The sequence below is a fragment of the Mobula hypostoma genome, chromosome 15, assembly GCF_963921235.1.
Source record: "Mobula hypostoma chromosome 15, sMobHyp1.1, whole genome shotgun sequence".
Lineage (NCBI taxonomy): Eukaryota > Metazoa > Chordata > Chondrichthyes > Myliobatiformes > Myliobatidae > Mobula > Mobula hypostoma.
The window spans coordinates 46,036,737-46,062,158 of NC_086111.1; the positions used below are offsets into that span (position 1 = coordinate 46,036,737).

A 25,422-nucleotide genomic window follows, 5' to 3' on the forward strand; every position below is an offset into this window, starting at 1 on the left:
CGGCGTAGGAATAACACTATTAACTACCAATACAATAACTACTTCTTAAACAACCAATTTGTAGATCAGCATTAAAGTTTGTTGTTCTTCAACTGTTTCAAAATATATATAGTTGGATCATTCATGGAGTCATTGAGTTATGCAGCACAGAAACAGGCCTTTGCCTAACTCGTCCCAGCTGACCAAGGTGTCTACCTGAACTAGTCCCATTTGGTTTTCTAACCCTTTCCTATTCACGTACTTGTCTAAATGTCGTTTAAACATTATAAGTGCTCCCATCTCTATCACTTCGTCTGGCAGCTCAGTTCCATATTGTCACTCATGCCTTAGGTCCCTTTAAATCTTTCCTATCACCTTAACCCATACCTGCTAATTTTAGACTTCCCCGCCCTGTGAAAATGACTGTCACTTTTCACCACATCTAAATCCTTCCTGATTTTACAAAACTCCAAAAGGTCATCCTTCAGCCTCCTTTGCTGCAAGGAAAACAATCCCCACCTATCCAACTCAAGCTCATTTCCAACCATATTATTATGAATCTTTTCTGCTCCTTCCCTAGATTAATTATATCCTTCCAATAATTTGGCAACCAGAGCTGCAGTATATACTGCAGGGAGCTAGACTAATCAGATCAAAATTTGATTCTTGAAATCTCACAAATTAATTCATTTGTCCATAATGGCACCAGATGTCATTAAATTATAAAGTGGCATTATAATTGTGCCAAAATGTTTCATTACAAACACTGAAAAATACATGCTATAAGAACAAAAGTTTGATAGGAGATACTTAACTGTAGTTATAGGTTGTCCTTTGATTAATTGACACATTTTGCTTGTAGGGAACAGCTTCTCCAATGTCTATCCAGACAAATTTCAAAAGTGAAGAGGGTTTTCCCAGTGTAGAATGAAAGGGATAGACTGAATAATCAAGACTATTGGTCTAACAGATAGAAATCAACATGTTGGTAACAATTCTGATGAAAAGTGTAAATCAAAATTTAACTAGACAAAAAATCATTCAAGAGTTTGCAAAGAACATTTTGTTCAACTAATTTGGGGCCAGAGCTTTGTCAAAGCTGTATAAGTAACATTTTAAAAATATCTCACATTTAGGGCTATTTAATTTAATTTACAAGCTATTGACATTAAATTAAATTGATGAAACTTTCAAATAATAATTAAAACTCATAAAAATAATACAACAAATAAGCAAAATCAAACTATTTTTTAGAAATACTTTTCCCCCTAATTTGCAAGCCTAGAACCTCCATTGAAATGAATGGTTTTCAGATCCTGTACAGTGTCTGAATGGTACAGAATCTAAGAAATGTGGGGTAAGATACTTCACTCATCCAGGCTGCCGTCCCCCCATGCTTCATATCAACCACCATCAACCCTGTACCAAAGAACTCTAGACCTTCAGAACTGATGCCAATCATCATGAAATGCTTTGAACGGTTGACAATGACACATATCAAAATCCTATCTACCACATTGAACACTCACCAATATGCTTACTGACAGGAACACTCTGCCACAGGTACTGTAGCGTCTGTCCTGCACCTGGCCCTGAAACCCCTAGAAAACAAAGACACCTACGTCAGAATGCTGTTTCCGGATTTCAGTTCGGCATTCAACACTGTTGTCCACAGACCTCGGAGAACAAACTCCCACCCGTCGGTATAAGTACACCACTGTGCAACTGAACATTGATCTTCCAACTGAACATTGGAGTGGAGGGAGGAGAAGATGGCGGCGCGACATAGCACGCGCGGCTGTTCCGAATGATATCGATTATGTGTTAACTAGGGGGCCGTGCACAATCCGGATTTGATGCAGACAGTCATGAGAAGCACAGAGGAACACCTGGAGTAACTTCTGAAATGCCCGCTTCGCTGCCGCTGCAACTGTGTGATCGAGAATCTCCGGAGACGAAGGCCCCAAATCCTCGGCTTTGCCTATTGCCTGTTGCCAGGGCCGGGGCCGGAGCGCTTGGCAGAGATGGTGCTTGGTGCTAGGTGTCAGAGAGCTGGTCGGAGGCCTGGAGATTTTGGACGGACTCGGAGTCGGACTGTGGTCAGATGCTTCCAGTATGCTGCATCGGCAAGTTGGCGGCACTGGAGGTTTACCATCTGTGTGAGATGATGGGACTTTCGAGAGGCTTTGAGACTTTTACCGTGCCATGGTCTGTTCTTATCAAATTAAGGTATTGCTTTGCACTGTTGTAACTATATGTTACAATTATGTGGTTTTTGTTAGTTTTTAAGTCGGTTTGTCATGTGTTTCCATGATATCATTCTGGAAAAACATTGTATCATTTCTTAATGCATGCGTACTAAATGACAATAAAAGTGGACTGCGTGTCCTCATAATCAAATCGAATCTAACCCTGACGAAAAGACCTCAGACAGTCAGGATGCAAAACCGCTCCTCCCCCGTCTTCCTCAGCACAGGAGACGTCCGGGCCTGCGTGCTGAGTGCGTTGCTGTACACTCTACTCACACACAACTGCACGGCCAAACACCCAACAATCACATCATCAAGCTCACTGATGACACAACAGCATTGGGACTAATCACCAGCAACAATGAGATGGCCTACAGAGAGGAGGTGGAAGAGCTTGAGGCCTGGTACCAAGCAAATAACCTCTTTCTTAATATCAACAAGACAAAGGAGATGGTTATCAGCTTCAGGAGAACTCACACCATTCACATCCCCCTTTATATCGACGGCACAGCAGTGCAAACTACGAGCTGTTTCAAACTCCTGGGAGAGCACATCTCACCCAACCTCTCATGGTCCCAGAATACATCCTACACGGTCAGGAAAGCTCACCAATGCCTCCACTTTCTGAGGAGGGTGAGGAGAGCTGGACTTTGCACATCCATACTCACATCATTCTACTGATACACAGCAGTGAGAGTCCCAACAAGGTCCATCACTGCATGGTATGGAAACGGCACTGCGACCGACAGGAGGGCTATACAACAGGTAGTCAAAACTTCCCAATACATCACTGGCACCAGCCGGCCGCCATCAAGAACATACTGTATATACAGAAAGATGGTGGAAAAGGGCCAGTAATATGATGAAGGATCCGACACTTGCACATGGCCTGTTTGTCGCACTCCCATCAGGGGGGATGCTACATGGCATCCAGACCAAGACCACCAGACTCTAGAACAGTTACTTTCTCAAGCAGTAAGGCTGATCAACACTTCCACTCACTAACTCCATCACTACTTTATTATTTCCCATCAGTCACCTTATGTACAGCCTGGTGTCACTTTATGGACATACATTCAATCGATGTCTATAAGCTATCTTATTTATTGATATTTATTGTGTTTTTGTTATTATGGTGTTCTTTATTGTTTATGGTTTTTTGTGCTACATTGGATCTGGAGTAACAATTATCTCAATAGACAATAGGTGCAGGAGTAGGCCATTCGGCCCTTCGAGCCAGCACCACCATTCACTGTGATCATGGCTGATCATCCACAATCAGTACCCTTTTCCTGCCATCTCCCCATATCCCTTCACCCTGCTATCTTTAAGAACTCTATCTAACTCTTTCTTGAAAGAATCCAGAGAATTGGCCTCCACTGCCTTCTGAAGCAGAGCATTCCACAGAACCACAACCCTCTGGGTGAAAAAGTTTTTCCTCAACTCCGTTCTGAATTGTCTACCCCTTATTCCTAAACTGTGACCTCTGGTTCTGGACTCCCCCAACATCGGGAACATGTTTCCTGCCGCTAGCATGTCCAATCCCTTAATAATCTTATATGTTTCAATCAGATCCCCTCTCATCCTTCTAAATTCCAGTGTATACAACCCCCAGTTGTTCCAATCTTTCAACATATGATGGTCCTGCCATCCCGGGAATTAACTTCGTGAACCTATGCTGCACTCCCTCAATAGCTAGAATGTCCTTCCTCAAATTTGGAGACCAAAACTGTACACAATACTCCAGGTGTGGTCTCACCAGGGCCCTGTACAATTGCAGAAGGACCTCTTTGCTCCTATACTCAACTCCCCTTGTTATGAAGGCCAACATGCCATTAGCTTTCTTCACTGCCTACTGTACCTGCATGCTTACTTTCAGTGACTGATGAACAAGGACACCTAGATCTTGTTGTACTTCCCCTTTTTCTAACTTGACACCATTCAGATAGTAATCTGCCTTCCTGTTCTTGCCACCAAAGTGGATAACCTCACATTTATCCACATTAAACTGTATCTGCCATGCATCTGCCCACTCACCCAACCTGTCCAAGTCACCCTGCATTCTCATAACATCCTCCTCACATTTCACACCGCCATCCAGCTTTGTGTCATCTGCAAATTTGCTAATGTTATTTTTAATCCCTTCATCTGTTACTAATGTATATTGTAAATAGCTGCGCTCCCAGCACCGAGCCTTGCGGTACCCCACTAGTCACTGCCTGCCATTCTGAAAAGGACCCATTAATCCCTACTCTTTGTTTCCTGTCTGCCAACCAATTTTCAATCCATGTCAGTACTCTACCCCCAATACCATTTGCTCTAATTTTGCACACTAACCTCCTATGTGGGACCTTATCAAAGGCTTTCTGGAAGTCCAGGTACACTACATCCACTGGCTTTCCCATGTCCATTTTCATAGTTACATTCTCAAAAAATTCCAGAAGATTAGTCAAGCATGATTTCCCCTTCGTAAATCCATGCTGACTCAGACCTATCCTGCCACTGCTATCCAAATATGCCGCTATTTCATATTTTATAATTGACTCCAGCATCTTCCCCACCACTGATGTCAGATTAACTGGTCTATAATTGCCTGTTTTCTCTCTGCTTCCTTTCTTAAAAAGTGGGATAACATTAGCTACCCTCCAATCCGCAGGAACTGATCCTGAATCTATAGAACATTGGAAGATTATTACCAATGTGTCCACGATTTCTAGAGCCACCTATTTAACTACTCTGGGATGCAGACCATCAGGCCCTGGGGATTTATCAACCTTCAGTCCCATCAGTTTACCCAACACCATTTTCTGCCTGATGTGAATTTCCTTCAGTTCCTCTGTTACCCTAGGTCCTCTGGCCACTATTACGTCTGGGAGATTGTTTGTGTCTTTCTTAGTGAAGACAGATCCAAAGTACCTGTTCAGCTCGTTTTCCATTTCCTTGTTCCCCATAATAATTTCACCCGTTTCTGTCTTCAAGGGCCCAACTTTGGTCTTAACTAATTTTTTCCTCTTCACATACCTAAAGAAGCTTTTACTATCCTCCTTTATATTCTTGGCTAGCTTACCTTCGTACCTCATCTTTTCCCCCGTATTGCCTTTTTAGTTATCTTCTGTTGCTCCTTAAAAGTCTCCCAATCCTCTCCTTCCCACTCACCCTTGCTATGTTATACTTCCTCTCTTTTATTTTTATACTGTCCTTGACTTCCCTTGTCATCCACAGTCGCCCCTTACTCCCCTTAGAATCTTTCTTCCTCTCTGGAATGAACTGATCCTGCACCTTCTGTATTATTCCCAGAAATACCTGCCACTGTTGTTCCACTGTCATCCCTGCTAGGGTATCTTTCCAGTCAACTTTGGTCAACTGTAATACTGACACTTCCAATCTTCCCTTCTCCCTCTCAAATTGTAGATTAAATCTTATCATATTATGGTCACTACCTCCTAATGGCTCCTTTACCTCGAGTTCCCTTATCAAATCTGGCTCATTACACAACACTAGATCCAGAATTGCCTTCTCCCTGGTAGGCTCTAATACAAGCTGCTCTAAGAATCCATCTCTGAGGCATTCCACAAACTCCCTTTGTTGGGATCCAGTACCAACCTGATTTTCCCAGTTTACCTGCATGTTGAAATCCCCCATAACAACCGTAGAATTACCTTTGCGACATGCCAATTTAAACTTTTGATTTAACTTGCACCCGATATCCAGGCTACTCATTCACCTTACACTTGTATACAGGAAATAACATTAAATAATATTGAACTTTGAGTCTTGAATATATGCATAGTGGTTTATGACTCATGTATACAAGCAGTTATGCACGACTATTAGAGTTGCAATTACCTTAAGAAAATGTGCCATTTGAATAATTTATTAATACAATTGATTCAAAGAGCAGCAATTTTTGTCACTGATAGTTGGTGAGAAATAAGCAGTAAGACTATTTAGAACTGTTTGCTCACTGTGGACTTGGAGATGCCAGAAACGGCCATGAGCAAAAATGAAATGATTTCACTCCCTTAACAAGTTAGGAACTGCAAAGAATTTGAAGATATCAACATACATCTTGAATATTACAATGAAAATGAAGATTCAAATACAAACAGTATTGCTTGAAAGCAGTCTATTATCTGCACTAGGCATCTGCTCTGATTTTGTTAATTTACAATCAAAAAAACACGACATGGATGAATTCCTCCATTGAAAGGTATGAGGAACTAATACATAGTTTCATTGTATTGTGGTGGTGTTCTACTTTGTTCTGTATTTCATTTAAATACCTTATTTGTTACTCAGTTTGTCTTTTTATACCTTTTTAACTATTTCCATGAAACTCTGGCAAATTGGGGCAACTGTTTAATTGGGCCAAAATCTACTTGTCCCGATGTGTCTCAATTAACCACTTATTGTATGAACCAAGTTTCAGTTCAGTTTATTCATTAGCACAATAAAGGTATGTTTCCTTGATGCTTTCAGTGCATCTGAGTTTATTTTACACTCCGCAATATAATCACAAGAACTCAACACACAACAATGGTGAGGGAACACACATCAAAGTTGCTGGTGAACGCAGCAGGCCAGGCAGCATCTCTAGGAAGAGGTGCAGTCGACGTTTCAGGCCGAGACCCTTCGTCAGGACTAACTGAAGGAAGAGTTAGTAAGAGATTTGAAAGTGGGAGGGGGAGGGGGAGATCCAAAATGATAGGAGAAGACAGGAGGGGGAGGGATGGAGCCAAGAGCTGGACAGGTGATTGGCAAAAGGATCATGGGACAGGAGGTCCGGGAAGAAAGACGGGGGTGGGGGGAACCCAGAGGATGGGCAAGGGGTATGGTCAGAGGGGCAGAGGGAGAAAAAGGAGAGTGAGAGAAAGAATGTGTGTATAAAAATAAATAACAGATGGGGTACGAGGGGGAGGTGGGGCATTAGCGGAAGTTAGAGAAGTCGATGTTCATGCCATCAGGTTGGAGGCTACCCAGACGGAATATAAGGTGTTGTTCCTCCAACCTGAGTGTGGCTTCATCTTTACAGTAGAGGAGGCCATGGATAGACATGTCAGAATGGGAATGGGATGTGGAATTAAAGTGTGTGGCCACTAGGAGATCCTGCTTTCTCTCTGTCCGCCATTTACAAGTTTTTGCATGGTTTACAGGTAGGGAGAAAAAGAGAGGGTGCCTTGAATATAGTAAAAGTAGATTAAGATTAGGAAGAATTATTGCTATATTTACACATACTGATGGTGACAGATAAGAAGACCACATTGAATATAAAACTACCATAAAGATAAATGGTGAAAGTAGTGAAATGTGAAGCAACAGCAGATCACTCACTATGTGGTAGGACACCTACAGGCACAACTTTTCCCCGGGACTGCTAAATAAAAGCAATACCCCATTTTGCACATAATCCAGAGAAATGCTGTGAATCCTAGAAGAGGTAAGACACACTGCTATTCAGCATGAGGAGATCTGCAGATGCTGGAAATTCAAGCACTCCCGATGCTCTGTCCGCCAGAGAAAGCAGGATCTCCCAGTGGCCATACATTTTAATTCCATGTTCCATTCCCATTCTGATATGTCTATCCACAGCCTCCTCTACTGTCAAGATAAAGTCACACTCGGGTTGGAGGAACAACACCTTATATTCTGTCTGGGTATTCCTGATGGCATGAACATTGACTTCTCTAACTTCCATTAATGCCCCTCCTCCCCTTTTTACTCCATCCCCTATTTATTTATCTATCTATCCCCTTTTTTTCTCTCTCTGTCCTTCTGACAAGAACTCCTTGCCTGCTCTCCATCTTCCTCTGGATCTCCCCTCCCCCTTTCTTTCTCCCTAGGCCTCCCGTCCCATGATCCTCTCCCTTCTCCAGCCTCATATCCCTTTTGCCAATCAACCTTCCAGCTCTTAGCTCCATCCCTCCACCTCCTGTCTCCTCTTATCATTTCGGATCTCCCCCTCTCCTTCCCACTTTCAAATCTCTTACTATCTCTTCTTTCAGTTAGTCCTGACAAAGGGTCTCAGCCTGAAACGTCGACTGTGCTTCTTCCTATGGATGCTGCGTTCACCAGCATTTTGTGTGTGCTGCTACTCAGCATGACAGGAATGTTGAACTGCAGATCATTAAGCCTGATCATACCAGAAAACTGACAGTGGCAGACAAGAACTGGATTAGTGTATATGCAGTTAACACAATCTGTTTTGAGCTGTATACTCAGTGAAGCAGCATGTAAAAAGGAGCAAACAGCCAGGTCTCTGTTCTCTCCAGAGTCCACCTCTGATCTGACCCAGTGAAGAGACGAAAGGAGACAAGAACCCAAGCAAAATAATGGTAGAAGCTGAGATAAAACCATGAGTTAACAGCAGGAAGCAATGTGGCTACTGGAAATGCGGTTAGGGTCACATTGTAAAAACAAATCTCTCTGGGGTCAAGCATGTAAGTTTTAAAATAAAGCATAGATATGAAAGGAGCTGTATATCAGATGAATAGAGTTAAGTGACTTGGAGATTTGTGTGCTTTCATTCATTAAACTTCTGTCTGTTGGATAATAACCAACCAATGTGTACCATCGACTGTACAAAGAAGTATGTAACTTGGATTGAAAGCCTGTTTCCTGTCACTCCTGTAACTGACATTTGGAGGCAGTGGAGCTGTACTGCCAACCCGGAGCCGGTGGCGCTGTAGCGGGAGCCGGTGGGTCCGAGGGCTCTCGGTACGGTAGGGCGAGTTTACCGTGCGGAGCCTGGGCCGAGAGGAGGGAATATGCCGCTGGAGAACCTGGAGGATGAGGGTCTGCCCAAGAATCCGAATCTGGCGATCGCTCAGGCTAAGTTTCTCCTCACCCTCGACAGGCACCGAAATGACCCCAAAGTGCAGAGCGAGCTGATGGAGGCTGTGAAGGAGAACAGTGAGTTGGGGCGATCTGCAGAGTCACGGGGAGGCCCCGGCCCGTTTGCCCTGTCTCCTGTCCCTCTCCTCGAACCGGCCCGGCCCGAGTGCCTTATCCCTGTCCCCTCTCCCCGGCCCAGCCCTCGTGCCCCGTCCCTGGCCCCTTTGCTGGGACAAGCCCGTGCCCCTTGTCCCGGCTCTTCTCCCTAGCCCGGTCCGGCATCTCCTGTGGTTGTCACCTTACTCATGCAGCCGGCTTTGTGATGACGGGACTGCTTTTCTCCATTACAAGTGGTTTGGGCTGACAGATACTCGCGTTTGGGTAACAGCAAACCCCTCCAGCTTGTCATAACACCCACCTTCCCATATGTAGTTTGGCTGCTAATCGCTGCTGTATTGGAGTTCAGAGAGACCTGGGTGGATAAAGTTAACCTGGTTACGTTAAGCATTTGCGCGGATTGATTTAGCCCATTGAAATGTTCCTGAAGCCTCTGTCACAACCCACACCAATACTGTTTGCATAGTTAAGTGCTGTTGGTCTAATTCAGACTGAATATTTGGAACTCAACATGCTGTGGCTCTGCACTAGTCACGGCCTCCTTTATTGTCAACGGGATCTGGTTTAATTTTCCCTGTTCGTTGTTTTATATCATTAACCAATCCTCGGTGCATATCAGTATATTACCCATAATACCATGACCCCTCATTTTAAGAACCGTTTGTTGATCAAATAAGGCTCTGTCTATGTTTCCTGATAGTTACAAAAAAAAAGTTATCCAGCAGAATTGACCTTTTCATAATCCACGTTAACTGCCCAATCCTGATTTCATTTAGAGACCCAGCACGGTAACAGGCCCTTCTGGCCCAATGAGTCTGTGCTGCCAATTACACCCATGTGACCAATTAACCCACTAACCCATACATCTTTGGAATGTGGGAGGGAACACATGCAGTCACAGGGAGAATGTACAACCTTCTTCCAAACGACAGTGGAATTGAACCTAGGTCACTGGCACTGCACCAGTGTTATGCTAACCACCACACTACTGTGCTGCCCTCCTTTTCTAAGTCCCCTGTCACTTCACTTATTGACTGACTGACTGACAGACAGACATTTAGTGTGGAATTGAACTGTGTTGCCAAGCAGCCCCTGATTAAACCCTAGCCTGATGGTGGGACCATTTACAATTACCAAAAGACCTACCAACTTGTACATCTTTGGATTCTGGTAGGAAACTGGAGCACCCAGAGGAATCCCATGCAGTCGCAGGGAGAATGGACAAACTCCTTACAGGCAGTGGTGGAAATTGAACCTGGGTCACCTGTACCGTAATGCGTTGTGCTAACCACTATGCTACTGCACGGCCCTCATGTCTGATTCTATATGGAGTAAAATCTACTTAGCTGTTAACAGACATTCCTGTTCATACATTTGTATTGGTTTGCTTATAAACAAAGAGGAACCGTGTAAAATCCTTGAATTCCTATGCAATAATATGTTTTATAGATATGGCTCCATACTATGAACAGCTCTGCAAAGATGTTGGGTGGCCAGTGGATGCAGACCTCTTGAGCAAAATGAAAAAAGCAAATGAGGAAGAATTAAAACGTCTGGATGATATACTAGAAGATGCTGAAAAAAACCTGGGAGAAAGTGAAATCAGAGATGCTATGATGGCTAAGGCTGAGTATCTGTGTCGAATTGGTGACAAAGTAAGAATTATGGCAATTATCATAACAATTACTTAGTGAGGGTACTATATAGTTTGGAAGCAGCAAGGTTTGCTAATGTTAATAAGTTGTGTCCACTAATTGTATAGCCCCAAGGTGATCCTTGTTTGGGTAGAATTGAGTTGTGTTGTGTTGAAGGATATTTCAATTAAAAAGTTGTATCATAACCCTCATTAATGAAGAATCCACTTTTGGATTAGACAAAAATTGGAATGCAGAATTCAACCACTTTGGTAGACCTATATCTTTAATACTATGTTCCATACATTCAAGGTAATCCTCTGGCACACGTGCACTCACATTATAACTTACTGTGTGATCAGTTGTGGTTGTTTGGCAGATTCATTGTTCTATAAAATCTGATACTTTGTTTGGCTAGTACTTGTAGCTGCTTTATACTTTTAGTAAGCAAAAGGTTTCTGTTGCACATGCCTAGTCAGCTTTGATTATGAGCATAAATATTTGCAGCAGTTTATTTTTCACAAAGCAGATTGTTGGCCGGGTGTTGTGACAATGTCAGGAATCGAAAGGTTGAGCTTGGTGCAACTAATGGTCTGAGCTGTATATATTTCAATGCAAGAAGTACTGTAGGAGAGGCAGATGAGCTCAGGTCATGGATCAGAACATGGAATTATGAGTTTAAAAGTGAGAAGAGTTTAAAGGGAGATGGTTATTTTTTCAGCGGTTTGATCGGGGCATGACTGTGTAAGCGCGTGGATGTCAGCCAGTGAGAAAAGCGAGAAGAGTTTAAAAGGAGACACCTTATCGAGCGGGCAATGGAGTAGAAGGAGACAGAGTAGAAAGGCTTTGGCTCAATGGGACTTCGGCGATAATGGGTCAAGGCAAAGTAGGTTGCCTGTGTAGAATACAGACAGGAAGTATGTGTGTGAGGCTGGTGTTCTGTGCTCGGTGTCAGATGTGGGAGGTCCTGGGGTTCTCAGGTTCCCGGATGGCCACATCTGCACCAGGTGTGTCAAGCTGCAGCTCCTTGGGTACCGTGTTAGGGACCTGGAGATGCAGCTCGATGACCTTCGCCTGGTCAGGGAAAGTGAGGAGGTGATAGAGAGGAGCTATAGGCAGGTAGTCACACCGGGGCCTGGGGAGACAGATAAGTGCTTAACAGTCAGGAGAAGGAAGGGCAGGAGTCAGATGCTAGAGAGCACCCCTGTGGCTATACCCCTTGGCAATAGGTACTGCTGCTTGAGTACTGTTGATGTGGGGGAAGCAACAGTGGTCGTGCCTCTGGCCGGAAAGGAAGAGGATGGCAGCAGTGATAGGGGACTATAGTTAGGGGGTCAGACAGGCAATTCTGTGGACGCAGGAAAGAAGCACTGATGGTAGTTTGCCTCCCAGGTGCCGGGGTCCGAGATGTTTCTGATAGCATCCACGATATCCTGAAGTGGGAAGAAGAATAGCCGGAGGTTGTGGTACATATTGGTACCAATGACATAGGCAGGAAAAGGGAGGAGGTCCTGAAAACAGACTACAGGGAGTTAGGAAGGAAGTTGAGAAGTGGGACCACAAAGGTAGTCATCTCGAGCCACGTGGAGTATTCGCAGAGAACGGGCGCTCCGTCCTACTTTTTATCTCCACACTCCTCCTTCCCCCTTTTCTCATACCAAACTGTTGGACTTTTTGCTCTTCCCCCTGCCTGCGACTATGCTTGCTTCACAATGAACTCAAAGAGTACTAAATTCAAGAAAAAAGGCAATTTGGCAGCTGGCTTGACGGTAGAGGCTATCTCCAAGTTACTAGAACAATACCGTGAGGCGTTAGTGGCCGAATTTAAATCTTCTTTTAGCCGGCTGGAAACAAAACGACCAAATCCAACGCAAAGTGGAGGACCACGGCCAACGCCTACCCTCTCTCTCGAGCTCCCTACGGACGGACAGCACGTCAGTGAGCTGGAAAACGTCTGCTCCAGCTTACGTGAAAATAATATCAAGCTAATGGCTAAAGTTACTGACCTGAAGGGCCGGAGCAGGTGGCAGAACCTACATGTCCTGGACCTGCCGGAATCTATTGAAGGCGGGCATCCTCTTGAATTCTTTTCCAGTCTGCATTGTGAGATCTTTGGGAAGGAGACACTCCCACCCCCGCCAGAGATTGATAGAGCCCACTGTTCACTAGCAGCTAAACCAGCCCCAGGACAGAGACCGCGCCCAGTCATTCTTCGCCTGCACCGCTACCAGATTAAAGATATCCTGGTTAGAGAAGCCCGGCGGAGAGGCAAGCTAGAATACCGCAGCCAGCAGATTCAGGTTGTGGAGGACTACTTTCCCGAAGTTTTGAGCCTGCGAGCCGAATACAGAGAAGTAATGATGGAGCCATACAACTGAGGACTCAGGCCTTCTCTACTATACCCTGCACGGCTCCGTATCACACTTCCCAGTGCTGACAAGAAGTGGCTAAGCTCAGTAGACAAAGCACGGAAATGCATCAACAGCCTCCCCACTACACTGAATTCTTCATAAAATACCTTTCTCCCATACCCTCTGCCAGGTAACGTTAGCAGTGCTTGGATAGCGAGTTCTGGTCTGACTTGGCCAGGTTAGGTACTGACTACTATGATAGGTGGAACAATATTCACTCAGACTGCTCTCTCTCGAGTATTTCCTTTTACCTTCAATTCAGGGAACTCTACAACCTTTCGTGGGAAGAGCACTGGACAAAGTGTTTATTTTTTACTTTCTTCAAATATCAGTTTATATTTCTGTGTTGTGGTTCATTTTTCAGAGCCATGTTTAATAAACTTTGGAGGAATTGTTTTGTCTCTCACTAAGCAAAATGTCAGTTTAGGAGTGTTGAATGCTTACTGTTTCCTTTAAATATCAATAACGGAGTTGAAGATGACGCTGTGAGTGACAGGAAGTTGTACTGTTGGGTGATCATTGTTCTTGAGAGCTTGCTTCTATGCTCTCTGGCAGCTGTCTTGTTTGGGGGGGGGGTGTTGGGGGAGGGTACTCCAATGCCAGTACTGTTTTAAGAACCCTTAGAAGTCCTTGTTATACAGGATTTATTTCTGCCCTGTTACTTTTTATTGTACATTTTTGCCTCAGAGCTGATACCGGAAATCTTGACACCGTTTATGCCTGTATCTCTTTTAAAGGAGAATGGTTAGTTTGTTAAATTTTGTATGCTAGAATGTCAAGGGGCTGAATTACAGTGAAAAGAAGGAAGGTTTTTCTCACATCTCAAACGGTTTAATACACCAATTGCATTTCTATAAGAAACACACGTTCGCGGTTCTGACAATTCCCATCTTATGTCACGATGGGTGGGACAGCACTTCCACTCCACTTTTCAGGCTAAAGCCAGGGGGGTCTCAATTTTCATAGATCAGAATGTTCCCTTTGAGCTCCACAATACAATATCAGATACAAACAGCCTTTTTGTCATTGTCTCGAGCAAATTATATAATACATAGGTAGTGTTGGCTAACATATATGTTCCTAACTCGGATGATGTGGACTACTTTGAACTTTTTTTTTCTGCACTGCCTGATCTGAGTTTATACTCTCTTATACTAGGTGGAGACTTCCAGCTGTTGGTTAGATCCAGTGCTGGATCGATCGTCTCCTATTCCCAGAGTACTAAGCAAATCTGCCTCATTCATTCAGTCCTTCTTCTCCAACTATGGCATCTCTGATGTATGGTGCTTTCTCCACTCAAATAAGAGAGAATATTCTTTCTTCTCACACGTCCATCACACCTTTTCTAGAATTGACTGCTTTTTAATTGATAACCAGCTGATTCCATCAGTCCATTCCTGTGTTTGTCAGAGTATAGTGATATCAGACCACGCTCCGGTTGTCCTGTCTATAATTCTTCCTGGCCTTCGTCAAATAAATAAGCATTGGCGTTTTAATTCGACCTTACTGTCAGATAATGATTTTTTAAAATTTATGGAGGACCAGATAATCTTTTTCCTGAATACCAATACGTCACCTGAAACCTCAAGCCTGGTTGTTTGGGACGCTTTGAAAGCATACTTCAGGAGTCAAATAATTTCCTACACTGCGAACTTGAAAAGAAAGACCCATAAAGAATGACTAGATCTGGCCAATCAAATTAAAGAAATAGGCCAACAATATGCTCAAATTAAAAATCCAGAGCTGTACAAAAAACAAGTGGAACTTCAAACTAAATTTGATCTTATTTCCACCCACCCAATTGAATGCCTACTTTTGAAGAGCAAGAGCCGGTTCTATATCCATGGTGATAAATCTGGTAAATTTTTAGCCAACCAATTAAGGGGCCTTAAAGCCAAACAACACATCACAAAAATTCGAATGGAAAATAGAAGCATCACCTCGAATCATTCTGAAATCAACGACGCATTCGGGAAGTTTTACTCTCGGCTTTACACTTCTGAATCCCCGGATGATCACATTTCGGTCGAGAATTTTTTAAACAGCTTAAATATCCCCACACTTTCTCCTGATCTCAAAATGAGACTGAATGAGCCAATATCATTAGAGGAAATATCCTCAGCCATCTCGTTATAGCAGACTGGTAAATCTCCAGGACCCGATGGATTCCCGGTAGAATTCTTTAAATGAATTTCGTCACTGCTGTTACCTCAACTAACCTTGGTTTTATTTGATTCATTTAAACAAGGTTAGCTGCCAGCATCATTTAATAAGGCATGCATCATTATTCTAGCGAAGAGAGGCAAAGATCCAACACAGTGCTCCTCATACAGGCCAATCTCTCTGTTAAGTGTCGATGTCAAAATCTTAGCTAAAATTTTGGCCCATAGACTGGAGAACATCCTATCCTCAATTATTTCTGAAGACCAAACCGGTTTTGTCAAAAACTACCTCCCCTTTTTTAACATACGCCGTCTATTAAATATTTTATATTCACCTTCAGTTGGGATCCCTGTATGTGTCATCTCCTTAGATGCAGAGAAAGCGTTTGAACGTGTGGAATGGAATTACCTCTTTGCTGTTTTAGAAAAATTTGATTTTGGATGAAGTTTTATTACGGTGTGGCAGGTGGCCAGGGTGTTGGACTAGCGATCTGAAGGTTGTGGGTTCGAGCCTCAGCCAAGGCAGCATGTGTGTCCTTGAGCAAGGCACTTAACCACACAATGCTCCAGTCTACCCAGCTGAGAATGGGTACCGGCAAAAATGCTGGGGGTTAACCTCGTGATAGACTGGCTAGACTGGCGTCCTATTCCCGGGGGGGGGGGGGGAGTCTCGTACTGTAGCTTCACGCCACGGAAGCTGGCATAAGCACCGGCCTGATGGGCCACAAGGCTCGTGACAGACTTTTAATCTTTTATCATGTGGATTAAACGTCTGTCACGAGCCTTGTGGCCCATCAGGCCGGTGCTTATGCCAGTCCCACCGCCTGTGTTTTGACCAACTCTTAGCAATCCCAACCTTTCAACCTCAAACGTGGAACCCGCCAAGGGTGCCCTTTATGCCCTTGACTTTTTGAGCTGGCCATAGAGCCACTGGCGATAGTGTTCCGCAGTTGTGCGGATCTGACGGGGGTTTGGAGGGAGGAAGTTGAGCTCAAAGTCTCCCTTTATGCTGATGATCTTTTACTTTTTATATCAAACCCGATCACCTCCTTAACAAATTTAGCCAGTTTTCAGGAAACAAACTTAATTTACACAAGAGCAAACCTTTTCCAATAAATGGAGAAGCACAGGCGTCAGAATTCCATAACCTCCCCTTTAAGGTAGTGAATAACCAATTTACTTACTTACCTTGGCGTCACAGTAACAAGGAAACAAGTGTCTTTTTGGAGAAAATTTCATTAATTTGTTAAATCATACAAAACAGAGCCTAGTAGAGTGGTCACCCCTGTCCATGTCCCTGATGGGCCAAATTAATGTTGTCAAAATGAACATCCTTCCTAAATTCTTATACCTTTTTCAATCCATACCAACTTTCATTCCTAAAGCCTTCTTTGATTCAGTCTTACTTATGGAAGGGCAAGCGTCCCCGACTGAATAAAGTCAATCTTCAAAAATCTAAAAGTGTTGGGAGCATGGCTTTGCCTAATTTTCGCTTATATTACTGGGCAGCTAACGTAAGCTGTCTCATCTTTTGGTCTTATTTTTACAACCAATCTGACCGCCCATTATGGGTGGCAATGGAGCTGAACTCCATTAAGAATTTCTCCATCTCCGCACTTCTTGTATCTGCACTCCCTTTTCTTACGCCTAAACCAATTGTTAATCCTGCTATCAGGCACACCCTGAGAGTATGGGCTTAGTTCAGAAAGCCATGGTCTCCATGGCTTCTCTCTTTCAAGTCCTATTCTATATAATCATCTCTTCCAGACTTCTGTACATGATACAACATTTCAAGACTGGTACAGAAAGGGCATCAGGCGCTTTAAAGATCTTTTTATAGACAACTGCTTTGCATCATTTGAACAACTGCAAAGATTAACCTACCCAACACTCATTTCTTCAGATATTTGCAAATTAGACATTTTATCAGCCCTTTGATATCAAACTTCCCTGAGGTACACGACACAGACGTCGTTGATATGTTTCTCTGTATGAATCCATTGTGCAAAGGTCTAATTTCTACTATTTGCGACATGTTAGCGGTCCTGATGCGAGCCCCCCTTGACAAAATTAAAACTGCCTGGGAGCAAGATTTGAATTTCTCACTGTCAGAAGATTCAGTTCTTAAGTTAGTTAACTCCACCTCTTTATGTGCCTGCCACTGTTTGTTACAGTTTAAGGTGGTACACAGGGCCCATATGTCTAAAACTAAATTATCTCGCATTTACCCAGATGTTAACCCCTGCTGCGACAAATGCAAAAGGGGCAAGGCTTCCCTTATTCACATGTACTGGACATGCCCTAGCTTGGAAAAATACTGGAAAGATGTTTTCCAAACTCTATCCCAAATACTTAATTATAATTTGGAACCTAACCCTTTTATTGCTCTTTTCAGCACCTCCAGCAAGGGGGACACGCATCTAAGTCCGACCAAACGTCGCACACTGTCTTTTGCCTCTCTTTTGGCCAGGCGTGCAGTCTTGCTCAGGTGGAGGGATGCTGCCCCGCCCACCCACGCTCAGTGGCTCAGGGACATCATGTCCAGTCTAAACTTTGAGAAGATCCATTATTAAGTTCTCAACCCAGACATAAAGTTCCAAAAGATGTGGGGACCCTTTCATGAATATTTTCAGAATTCTCAGCCAAGCTAAAGGTCCATCCTTTCTTCCTTTCCTCTGCACATAAATTCCTGACTTCCAGCATTTCCCAGTAAAATTCTATGGACCCAGACTTGTAAACATACAACAGTCTATGTATTAGGAAAATACGCCTTCTCTATATGAACGCATCTCTGTGGGGACAAAGGTTCTGTTTAACCCTTTTTGCTAATGCAATGATGGCTTGGAGATGGGGATTGGGAGGTGTGGGTCGGGGCAGGGAGGCAACCAAAACATGACTGTACTATGGGTGCATCTCTTTCATAGATGTGAATTGTACATTCGATACATTTGTTATGAACTGCACAAACCTCCTTTATACTATGTTCGCTTTATCTAAAAAAACAAATATTTGAAATAAAAAAGGTAGTCATCTCAGGATTACTGCCTGTGCCATGTGACAGTGAGTATAGGAATAGAGTGAGGTGGAGGATAATTGTGTGGCTGAGGAATTGAAGCAGGGGGCAGGGATCCAGATTTCTGGATCATTGGGACCTCTTTTGAGCAGGAGTGACCTGTACCAAAAGGACAGGTTGCGTTTGAATCCCGGGGGACCAATATCCTGGTGGGGAGGTTTGCTAAGGCTATTGGGGTGAGTTTAAACTAGGATTGCTGGGGGATGGGAACCAAACTGAAGAGACTGAGGAAGAGGCAGTTGGCTCACAAATAGTGAAAGCTTGGAGATAGTGCAAGAGGGAGGATAGGCAGGTGATAGAGGAGGGGCAGACTTAGGCCGATGGTTTGAGATGTGTCTATTTTAATGCAGGGAGTATTATGAACAAAGCGCATGAGCTTAGAGCATGGATCACTACCTGGAACTATGATTTTGTGGCCATTACAGAGACTTGGATGGCTCAGGGGCAGAAATGGTTACTTCAAGTGCTAGGCTTTAGATGTTTCAGAAAGGACAGGGAAGGAGGCAAAAGAGGTAGGGTGTGGCACTGTTCAGAGATAGTGTCATGGCTGCAGAAAAGGAGGAAGACATGGAGGAATTGTCTACGGAGTCTCTGTGGGTGGAAGTTAGGAACAGGAAGGGGTCAATAACTCTACTGGGTGTTTTTTATAGACCACCCGATAGTAACAGGAACCTCAAGGAGCAGATAGGGAGACAGATTCTGGAAAGGAATAATAATAACAGGGTTGTCATGGTGGGAGATTTTAATTTCCCAAATATCGATTGGCATGTCCCTAGAGCGAGGGGGTTAGATGGGGTGGAGTTTGTTAGGTGTGTTCAAGAAGGTTTCTTGACAATATGTAGAAGAGGAGAGGCTGTACCTGATCTGGTATTGCGAAATGAACCTGGTCAGGTCTCAGATCTCTCAGTGGGAGAGCATTTTGGAGATAGTGATCACGGTTCTATCTCCTTTACCCATAGCATTGGAGAGGGATAGGATCAGACAAGTTAGGAAAGCATTTAGTTGGAGTAAGGGGAAATGTGAGGCTATCAGGCAAGAACTTGGAAGCATAAATTGGGAACAGATGTTTTCGGGGAAATGTAAAGAAGAAATGTGGCAAGTGTCCAGGTGTTATTTGCTTGGAGTCCTGCATAGGTACATTCCAATGAGAGGGAAAGGATGGTAGGATACAGGAACCGTGGTGTACAAAGGCTATTGTAATCTAGTCAAGAAAAGAAAAGCTTACGAAAGGTTCAAAAAACTAGGTAATGATAGAGATCTAGAATAGAATATCTTTATTGTCATTGTTGTGAAGCAATGAAACACAGTTTAGCAGCTCAATGTTTTGCAGCATGACAAAGAATATATACATAAAATAAACTCTAAAACCTCAAGAATGCAGTCCAAAATTAATAATATATGGATGGGGCAGGGGGTAGGACTATTGCACACCTGCCATTCCTGGAAGTGTAATGCATTTAGCTGCCGCCATCTTAGGGGGGCAGGAGAAGGGAAAGGGGTGTTATACATTTCACTGCTTGTGGGTAGAAGCTGTTAGGAGTCTCTTGGTTTTCGTCCTTAATGCCCTGTACCTCTTCCCAGAGGGTAGAGGGGAAAACAGGTGATGTCCAGGATGAGTAGGATCCTTTGAAATACAAGTAGCCTTCTTTTGAAGTCTGCCAGTATAAATGTCTCTGAGGGAGGGTAATGTGCCAATAACCCGCTCTGCTACCCTCACCACCTGCTGCAAGTCCTTCCTATTCTGTTCTGTGCAGCTGGCAAACCACACTGCACAGCAGTATGTCAGGAGGCTCTCTATAGTTGTCCAATAGAAGTTGATCAGCAGGTGATGAGAGAGGAGAGCGTGCTTTAGCTTCCTTAGGAAGTAGAGCCTCTGTTGGGCCTTCCCCACCTGATAAGAGATATGGGCAGTCCAGGTGAGGTCAGCCGAGATGTGGATGCCGAGGAACTTGAAACTCTCTACTCTCTCCACCTCTTTCCTGTATATGTGCAGAGCGGAATGCTCGACGCGCTTTGATTTCCTGAAGTCTACTATCAGCTCCTCGGTTTTTGTGATGTTCAAGTCCAGGTTATTATGACAACACCATTCTGTCAAATGCTGTACCTCCTTCCTATAGGCTGTCTCATCATAGTCTGATACGATACCTATTAGGGTGGTATCGTCAGTAAATTTGACAATGGTGTTGGTGGAGTGAATGCTAGAAGATTATAAGGCTAGCAGGCTTAAGAAAGAAATTAGGAGAGCCTGAAGGGGCTATGAGAAGGCCTTGGTGGAGAGGATTAAGGAAAACCCCAGTGCCTTCGACAAGTATGTGAAGAGCAAGAGGATAAGACATGAGAGAATAGGACCAATCAAGTGTGACAGTGGAAGAGTGGGTGTGGAACTGGAGGAAATAGCAGAAGTACTTAATGAGTACTTTGCTTCAGTATTCACTACGGAAAAGGTTATTGGTGAATGTAGGGATGACTTACAGTGCACTGAAAAGCTTGAGCATATAGATATTAAGAAAGAGGATATGTTGGAGCTTTTGGAAAGCATCAAGTTGGATAAGTCACCGGGACCGGTTGAGATGTATGCCAGGATACAATGGGAGGTGAGGGAGGAGATTGCTGAGCCTCTGGCAATGATCTCTGCATCATCAATGGGGATGGGAGAGATTCTGGAGGAATGGAGAGTTGCGGATGGTATTCCATTATTCAAGAAAGTGAGTAGAGATAGCCTAGGAAATTATAGACCAGTGAGTCTTACTTCAGTGGTTGGTAAGTTGATGGAGAAGATCCTGAGAGGCAGGATTTATGAACATTTGGAGAGGAATAATGTGATTAGGAATAGTCAACATGGCTTTATCAAAGGCAGGCCGTGCCTTACGAGCCTGATTGAATTCTTTGAGGATGTGACTAAACATATTGATGAAGGTAGAGCAGTAGATGTAGTGTATATGGATTTCAGCAAGACATTTGACAAGGTACCCCATGCAAAGCTTATTCAGAAAGTAAGGAGGCATGGGATCCAAGGGGACGTTGCTTTGTGGTTCTAGAACTGGCACACCAAGAGATTTGAGCTCTCAGATAACTTTTACCAAGGTCTCAGACCTTAATTAGCTTGTTAGGGCTATGGCTTGTTCACAGTCATTGTTAGGAAAGGCCAGGTGATGCAAATTTCAAAGCTTTATAAATACCCTGACTCCTCAAACCTTGTCCCAACAATCAGCAGCCATGGGCTCCAGCTGCCTAGCACTCTGAAAATTAAAATAAATAATGCCCACAAAGCAGGAGAAGGATATAAGAAGATAGCAAAGTGTTTACAGGTAGCCGTTCCCTCAGTTCGTAATGTAATTAAGAAATGGCAATTAACAGGAATGTTGGAGGTCAAGTTGAGGTCTGGAAGACCAAGGAAACTTTAAGAGAGAAATGCTCGTAGGATTGCTAGAGAGGGAAATCAAAACCCCTGTTTGACTGTAAAAGACCTTCAGGAAGATTTAGCAGACTCTGGAGTGGTGGTGCACTGTTCTACTGTGCAGCAACACCTGCACAAATATGACCTTCATGGAAGAGTCATCAGAAGAAAACCTTTCCTGCATCCTCACCACAAAATTCAGCGTGGGAAGTTTGCAAAGGAACATCTAAACAAGCCTGATGCATTTTGGAAACAAGTCCTGTGAACTGATGAAGTTAAAATAGAACTTTCTGGCTGCAATGAGCAAAGATATGTTTGGGGAAAAAAGGGTGCAGAATTTCATGAAAAGAACATCTTTCCAACTGTTAAGCATGGGGGTGGATCAATCATGCTTTGGGCTTGTGTTGCAGCCAGTGGCACAGGAAACATTTCACTAGTAGAGAGAAGAATGAATTCAATTAAATACCAATAAATTCTAGAAGCAAACATTGCTCTGTCTAAAAAAAGCTGAAGGTGAAAAGAGCTTGGCTTTTACAACAGGATAATGATCCTAACACACCTCAGGATCCACAATGGACTACCTCAGGAGGCACAAGCTGAAGGTTTTGCCATGGCCCTCACAGTCCCCCGACCTAAACATCATCGAAAATCTGTGGATAGACCTCAAAAGAGCAGTGCATGCAAGACAGCCCAAGAATATCACAGAACTGGAAGCCTTTTGCAAGGAAGAATGGGCGAAAATCCCCCAAACAAGAATTGAAAGACTCTTAGCTGGCTACAGAAAGTGTTTACAAGCTGTGATACTTGCCAAAGGGGGTGTTACTAAGTACTGACTATGCAGGGTGCCCTAACTTTTGCTTCGGGCCCTTTTCCTTTTTTGTTATTTTGAAACTGTAAAAGATGGAAATGAAAAAAAGTAATTTTGCTTAAAATATAAAAGAAATGCATCATCTTTAACTTTATGCCTTTTGGAAATCAGGTCATCTTTTACTCACTCAGCTATTCACAGTAACAGAAATTTTGACCGGGGTGCCCAAACTTTTGCATACCAATGTATATGGAACTCAGAAAAATAGAGGGTTATGGGTAACCCTAGGTAATTTATAAGGTAAGAACATGTTCGGCACAGCTTTGTGGGCCGAAGGGCCTGTATTGTGCTGTAGGTTTTCTATGTTTCTATGGCAGAATATAATATTAATGGTAAGGATCAGTAGGATCTTGGTCCGAGTCCATAGGACGCTCAAAGCAGCTGCGCAGGTTGACGCTGTGGTTAAGAAGGCATATGGTGTTCATTAAATTAAAGGCCTTCATTAATCGTGGAATTGAATTTAGGAGCCGAGAGGTAATGTTGCAGCTTTTGGACCCTGGTTAGACCCCACTTGGAGTACTGTGCTCAGTTCTTGTCGCCTCACTACAGGAAGGATGTGGAAGCCATAGAACCATTGCAGAGGAGATTTACAAGGATGTTGCCTGGATTGGGGAGCATGCCTTATGAAAACAGGGTGAGTGAACTCGGCTTTTTCTCCTTGGAGCGACAGAGGATGAGAGGTGACCTGATAGAGGTGTATAAGATGATGAGAGGCATTGATCGTGTGGATAGTCAGAGACTTTTTCCCAGGGCTGAAATGGTTGCCACAAGAGGACACAAGTTTAAGGTGCTGGGGAGTAGGTACAGAGGAGATGTCAGAGGTAAGTTTTTTACTCAGAGTGATGATTGTGTGGAATGGGCTGCCAGCAATGGTGGTCAAGGAGGATATGATAGGGTCTTTTAAGAGACTTTTGGATAGGTACATGGAGCTTAGTAAGATAGAGGGCGATGGGGAACTCTAGTAATTTCTAAGGTAGGAACGTGTTTAGCACAACTTTGTGGGCCAAAGGACCTGTATTGTGCTGTAGGTTTTCTATGTTTCTGTGATATAGTAGCTATTAGTGAGACTTGGTTGCAGAAGAGGCAGGACTAGCAGCTCAATATTTCAGGGTTCTGTTGTTTTAGAGCCTGAGGGATTACAAGGGGAGCAATGGCATTACTCATCAGGGAAAATGTCACGGCAGTGCTCAGTCAGGACGGATTGGAGAGCTCATCTAGTGAGGTTTTATGAGTGGAATTGAGGAATAAGAAAGGTATGACCATGTTAATGGGGCTATATAATAAACCACCCAGCAGTCTCTGAGGGATTTAGAGAACAAATTTGTCGAGAGATCACAAACTGTTGCAAGAAACGTATAGTTGTTTGTTGAGGTGATTTTAACTGTCCACATTGACTGGGACTACTATTCTGTAAAAGGAGATAGAGATTGTCATATGCATTCAGGGAAGTTTTCTTAATCAATACATAGAAGTCCCAACAAGGAAGTGTGTGATACTTGATCTTCAGTTGTGGAATAAGACAGGGCAGATGACAGATGTTTGTGTAGGGGAACACTTTGCATTTAGTGATCACAATGCCATTAGTTTCAAAGTAAATATGGAGAAAAGTAAGTCTGGTCCGTGGGTTGAGATTCTGAATTGGAGAAAGGCTAATTTTGATGGTATCAGAAAGGTTCTGGCAAGTGTGTATTGGGACAGTCTGTTTTCTGACATCAGTAGTGGGGAAAGTTATTGGAAGATATTCTAAGGGACCCGATATATGAATACTAGGTAGTCAGCATGGCTTTATGCGTGGTGGGTTGTGTCTAACTAATCTTCCAGAGTTTTTCGAGGAAGTTACCAGGAAAGTTAATGAACCCAAGGCTGGATTTTAGCAAGGGAAAGGCCTTTGACAAAGTCCTACATGGGAGGTTGGTCAGGCAGGCTCAGTCACTTGGCATTCAAGATGAGGTAGTAAGCTGGATCAGACATTGGCTTTGTGGGAGAAGCCAGAGAGTGGTAATAGATAGTTGTCTCTCTGATTGGAGGCCTGTGACTAGTGGTGTACCATAGGGATTGGTGCTCGGTTGTTTGTTGTTAGTCATCTATGTCAGTGATCTGGATGATAATGTGGTTAACTGGATCAGCAAATTTGAGGATGACACAAAGATTGGGGGTGTAACGGACAGCCAGGAAGACTGTCCACGCTTGCAGCAAGATTTGGACCAGCTGGAAAAATGAGCTGAAGAATGGCAGATGGAATTCAATGTAGACAAGTGTGAGGTGTTTCCCTTTCGGCAGGATCAACCAGGGTAGGTGTACAGTGAATGGAAAGGCACTGAGGAGTGTGTTAGAACAAAGGGATCTGGGAATACGGGTCTGTAATTCATTGAAAGTGGTGGCAGGTAAATTGGGTTGTAAAGAAAGCTTTTGGTACATTTTGAGTACAGGAGATGGGACATTATGTTGAAGTTGTATAAGATGTTGGTGAGGCCTAATTTGGAGTATTGTGTGTAGCTTTGGTCAGCTACGTGCAGGAATGATGTAAGTCAGGTTGAAAGAGTGCAGAGAAAATTTACATGCTTCTTGCCAGGACTGAAAGACCTGAGTTATAAGGAAAGAGTGAATAGGTGCGTACTTCATTCCTTGGAATGTAGAAGATTGAGGGGAGATTTGATAGGTATACAAAATTGAGGGGTATAGATGTGGTAAATGCTGGCAG

The 25,422-nt window shown here is 43.6% G+C and overlaps 1 protein-coding gene across 1 annotated transcript in view; it reads left to right on the top strand.

The window, feature by feature from the left end:
• Positions 1-8,928: 8,928 nt before the first annotated feature.
• Positions 8,929-25,422, top strand: part of psmd6 (proteasome 26S subunit, non-ATPase 6) — a 41,358-nt gene continuing 24,864 nt past the window's right edge. Inside the window, exons 1-2 of the mRNA XM_063067971.1 lie at positions 8,929-9,137; positions 10,626-10,831. Coding sequence (XP_062924041.1) covers positions 8,993-9,137; positions 10,626-10,831 — 351 coding nt within the window. The 5' untranslated portion in view covers positions 8,929-8,992. The remainder of the gene's footprint in view (positions 9,138-10,625; positions 10,832-25,422) is intronic.